The sequence below is a fragment of the Arachis ipaensis genome, chromosome B01 (assembly GCF_000816755.2).
Source record: "Arachis ipaensis cultivar K30076 chromosome B01, Araip1.1, whole genome shotgun sequence".
NCBI classification, from domain to species: domain Eukaryota; kingdom Viridiplantae; phylum Streptophyta; class Magnoliopsida; order Fabales; family Fabaceae; genus Arachis; species Arachis ipaensis.
The window spans coordinates 110,017,609-110,022,828 of record NC_029785.2 but is presented as its reverse complement, the minus strand read 5'-3'; the positions used below and the strand labels follow the sequence as shown (position 1 = coordinate 110,022,828).

Here is a 5,220-nt window from a genome sequence, read left to right as displayed (position 1 = left end):
TATAAATAATATTTTTGTTTTAAATTAAAAAAATGAATGTAACTTTATTCTATTAATTAAAGTTTCTTATGAGGAGTATTTTTTTTTATTTGTATAATTTTTTTAACCATTATCAATATTTGTTTCCCTATGTCTGTATGCCTTTTCTTAAGGACAATTATTGAATATAGAAAAATATATTGAAAATAGAATTTAAAACCTTGAATGTCAAGACCTTTTATTAGGAAAACAAAGTATTTAACATATTAATTATCTCATATTTATTAGAGTAAACACCTAATTTAAGTCAATGAGTTATAGTTCAAATCGCATAGTCTTTCCATACTCAATTAAGAGGTTGCAGGTTTGAGTCTCTTATTTTTGATTAAAAAAAAAAAACACCCAATTTAATATTTATTTATTCACATAACAGAAAATGCTACTTTTAACAAAATAATAGAGGCAGCATAACCCTGACATCATTATTTGAGACAACACAAACTCTTTTTTAAAAAATTCGTCAAATATTAATAAAAACTAATTTTGTAATGTTTATTATTACTACACATATTTATCTAATAAAACATTGAGAACAATTGAAATAATTTTAGAGAAAGTCTAAGGACAATACTTTTATTAAAATTTAGTCAATAAAAGTGAGTAATTTTATACCATTGAATGAAATCTCACACGATTAAAAACTCTAATAATAACTAATTGATGACTACAAATCACAAAATTTACTTACCTCTAACACTCCTCATAATTTTATTTGAATTTTGATTCTTTCATACAAGTTTGGAAAATAACTTTAAAATGTTATCGTGGAAAACCAAATCTGATTTTTTTTTTTCAAATTGTAGTTCTTAAAAATTCTTTAGTTATTAAGCGGTAATTTCCTTTTATATATAATATTATATAAAAATAATTAATAAAAATATATCTTTAATTATACGATGCATCCTTATTACATCACACATATGAACCTATGAAATATGTGTTGATGATGTTGCTGTATGTGCATGAAAACAGGGCTTGCTTGTGATTCAACTAACAGCAGCATTCAAGAATCTTCATCCACCAGAATGTGGAAATGAGAGCAGCACATGCAAGGGTCCAACAGCGGGTCAAATGGCGTTTCTTCTCTGCGGATTCGGCCTTCTTCTGATTGGTGCAGCCGGTGTTAGACCATGTAACTTAGCATTTGGTGCAGATCAATTCAATCCAAACACTGAATCAGGAAAAAAAGGCGTCAACAGCTTCTTCAATTGGTACTTCTTCACCTTCACCTTTGCACAAATGGTGTCCCTCACACTAATTGTGTATGTTCAATCAAATGTGAGTTGGGCCCTTGGTCTTGGAATCCCTGCGGCTTTGATGCTTCTTTCAGTTGTGGTCTTCTTCTTGGGTACCAAGATTTATGTGAAGGTTCAACCAAGTGGTAGCCCCATAACTAGTATTGTGCAAGTTTTAGTGGTTGCAATCAAGAAAAGGGGACTCAAAAAACTACCTCAAAAAGAGTATCCAATGCTTTCACTCTTCAATTATGTCCCACCTAAGTCTTTGAACTCTAGGCTTCCTTACACTCATCAGTTCAGGTAATGTTTCAAGATCTTGTGTTTGATTTTGCTACCACTTCTAACCTTCTGTTTGAGAAATGTCATTAAGATGAGAAGAAAGAAAAGAAAACTGTTTCTGTTCTTTATTTTACTATTTCAATTTGGTGATTGATATGGCCCCTTAAAGTTTAGTATTTAATTTGTTAAAAAAATTAAAATTTAATATTTAATTTATAAAGTATATAAAAACTAATCGTTTTTAAATATTTGATATTTACTTTAAAAGATAAGTTCTATAAATTTCCACCCAAATGAAAGACATAAAAAAATTGGTCTTTTAATTTTTAGGTCCATAGAAAATCAGGCAAATTATACCTTAAAAGTTAAAACGGAAATATTTGGTTTTGGTTCGATCAACTGTTTTAAACAATTTTGTGTTTCTTTTTGTCTTTATATTTCTGTTGAGACAATTACCAAACATGACCTTAGAACTTTCATTTAGGTTTTTCAACTGTGAATAATTTTGCCATTAGATTTTGATCAAATAAAGTTTTAAGTTTAGATTGATTTTTGAAAAAAAAATTTATTTTCTAAGAAGTTTTTTTTATAGACAAAAGTCATTTATTTTTTTAAAAAAAATCAATTCAAACCAGCACAAATTAGATTACTTAATGTAATGAGCCCTCCCCCGCCCCAGCCAAAGGCCAAAAGTAAAATAAAAAAAAGATTCCATCATGATATACTTTATATTCTGAGGTGATCTAATATGATAATGAAAAAATAAACGTTACAATGAACAGGGCACTGGACAAAGCTGCAATTATGACCCCACAAGATAAAATAAATCCTGATGGATCTGCAGCTGAACCATGGAAGCTTTGTAGCATGCAGCAAGTGGAAGAAGTGAAATGCTTGGTGAGGGTGTTACCTATTTGGTTCTCAGCAATTTTGTACCATTTAGTTATTGTTCAGCAGCACACTATTCTTGTGTTCCAAGCACTTCAATCAGATAGAAGAGTTGGCCACACCAACTTCAAGATCCCAGCTGCATCTTACTATGTTTTCCTCATGTTGTGTATGACTCTCTGGTTGCCAATCTATGACCGGATATTAGTCCCTTTGATGCGCCGAGTTACGGGAAAAGAAGCCGGCATCACGCTCCTTCAGAGGATGGGAATCGGCATATTCCTCGCTATACTTAGCATGATAGTGTCTGCTTTTGTTGAAGGACATAGAAGAAGCCTAGCTCTAAGCAGTCCTATAGGAATGCAGCCAAGAAAAGGCGCGATTTCATCGATGTCAGCACTTGTTTTGATTCCTCAATTGGCACTAGCAGGGCTATCTGAATCGTTCACTGCTGTTGGACAAGTTGAATTTTACTATAAGCAGTTCCCGGAGAACATGAGAAGCATTGGACAATCACTATTCTATTGTGGCATGGCAGGATCAAGTTACTTGAGCACTCTGTTGATCTCAATTGTTCATAAAACCACGGCCAAATCGGCCACTGGCAATTGGTTGCCGGAGGATCTTAACAAGGGTAGATTGGACTACTTCTATTTCATGATTGCAGTTCTAGAAGTCATGAATTTGGGGTACTTTTTGATGTGTTCAAGATGGTACAAATACAAAGGAAATAACGATAGTTATAATAATAATAGTAGCATTGAACTTAATGGAGTAACTGAAACTTCTGAAACATCAATTAATGGTGTTTAATTATGACTCAAGTCAATAAGACTATAATATTATTAATATTGTATTATTGCATTATCTTAATACTGTGGTGCATTATAGCATTATTATCAGTGTAGTGTAAAGAGTTGTACTGTTTTGTTTGATTCCGTTTAGAAGGATTGTTTTCACTAGAGGCACAAATCTTATATTATTCTGAAGTGTTATTTATCACCACATGTGAGGGACTTTGTTGCTTAGTGGCAATTGAATGCTGATGGAATTTTGTGAAGAGCAATGATGGAACAAGTCATCAAGTTTATTTCCTCTAATTGGCAAGAAATAACAAACCTTGCCAACACTGACGTCATGCTCACTAAGAAAACCATCACCATAATCAACAACAATGAATTCTTCATTTTTGCTTTCTTCTAATCTTGGTGATGGTTGTTGTGCTTCAGCCCTAACAATGGCATCCTTCAAAATGGTAAAGCATGACTCTTCCTCCAACTTCACACAGTTCAGGAATGCAAAAGTAGTACCCTGCTGTCTTTTTAGTGGTAACAACTTTAGTGTAATCTAATAATGGAGCTTTTAGTTGAAAATTCAGGAGCCATCTTTGAAAACAGCTTCGATCAGCAATATCAACCTCTTCCTCCACCTTTTCATCTTTTGGCATTTCAGAAGTGTTGTTCTGAAGTGAAAATATTAAATCTTATATTATTCTGAAGTGTTATTCTAGTGAAAACGATCTCTCTAAACGGAATCAAACAAAACAGTACAGCTCTCTACACTACACTATAATAACGCTATAGTGCACCAAAGTATTAAGATAATCCAATAGTACAATATCAATAATATTACAGTGTCTTATTGACTTGAGTCATAATTAAACACCATTAATTGATGTTTCAGAAGTTTTAGTTATTCCATTAAGTTCAATGCTACTATTATTACTATAACTATCATTATTTCCTTTGTATTTGTACCATCTTGAACACATCAAAAAGTACCCCAAATTCATGACTTCTAGAGCTGCAATCATGAAATAGAAGTAGTCCAATCTGCCCTTGTTAAGATCCTCCGGCAACCAATTGCCAGTGGCCGATTTGGCCGTGGTTTTATGAACAATTGAGATCAACAGAGTGCTCAAGTAACTTGACCCTGCCATGCCACAATAGAATAGTGATTGTCCAATGCTTCTCATGTTCTCAGGGAACTGCTTATAGTAAAATTCAACTTGTCCAACAGCAGTGAACGATTCAGATAGCCCTGCTAATGCCAATTGAGGAATCAAAACAAGTGCTGACATGGATGAAATCGCGCCTTTTCTGGGCTGCATTCCTATAGGACTGCTTAGAGCTAGGCTTCTTCTATGTCCTTCAACAAAAGCAGACACAATCATGCTAAGTATAGCGAGGAATATGCCGATTCCCATCCTCTGAAGGAGCGTGATGCCGGCTTCTTTTCCGGTAACTCGGCGCATTAAAGGGACTAATATCCGGTCATAGATTGGCAACCAGAGAGTCATACACAACATGAGGAAAACATAGTAAGATGCAGCTGGGATCTTGAAGTTGGTGTGGCCAACTCTTCTATCTGATTGAAGTGCTTGGAACACGAGAATAGTGTGCTGCTGAACAATAACTAAATAGTACAAAATTGCTGAGAACCAAATAGGTAACACCCTCATCAAGCATTTCACTTCTTCCACTTGCTGCATGCTGCAAAGCTTCCATGGCTCAGCTGCAGATCCATCAGGGTTTATTTTATCTTGTGGGGTCATAATTGCAGCTTTGTCCAATGCCCTGTTCATTGTAACGTTAATTTTTTCATTATCATATTAGATCACCTCAGAATATAAATTATGTCATGATGGAATCTCTTATTTTACTTTTTGGCCTTTGGCTGGGGCGGGGGAGGGCTCATTACATTAACTAATCTAATTTGTGCTGGTTTGAATTGATTATTTTTAAAAAAATAAATTATTTTTTTAAAAAGCCAATAA

General features: G+C 33.8%; 2 protein-coding genes across 2 annotated transcripts in view; one reads left to right on the top strand and one right to left on the bottom strand.

Annotated features, from left to right (window-relative positions):
* On the top strand, positions 954 to 3,444 carry LOC107610875 (protein NRT1/ PTR FAMILY 2.11-like). The gene is made up of 2 exons (XM_016312862.2): positions 954 to 1,577; positions 2,339 to 3,444. Exons 1-2 carry the CDS (start codon positions 1,111 to 1,113, stop codon positions 3,255 to 3,257), a joined length of 1,386 nt encoding a protein of 461 aa, XP_016168348.2. The 5' UTR covers positions 954 to 1,110; the 3' UTR covers positions 3,258 to 3,444.
* Positions 4,002 to 5,220, bottom strand: part of LOC107633662 (protein NRT1/ PTR FAMILY 2.11) — a 13,695-nt gene continuing 12,476 nt past the window's right edge. The window contains exon 6 of the mRNA XM_016337269.2: positions 4,002 to 5,020. Coding sequence (XP_016192755.1) covers positions 4,102 to 5,020 — 919 coding nt within the window. The 3' untranslated portion in view covers positions 4,002 to 4,101. The remainder of the gene's footprint in view (positions 5,021 to 5,220) is intronic.

Coding starts and splice junctions, on each gene's coding strand:
- LOC107610875 (XM_016312862.2), top strand. CDS start 1,111: ATGGCGTTTCTTCTCTGCGGATTCGGCCTTCTTCTGATTGGTGCAGCC. Junction 1,578..2,338: donor CCTTACACTCATCAGTTCAG/GTAATGTTTCAA, acceptor TACAATGAACAG/GGCACTGGACAAAGCTGCAA.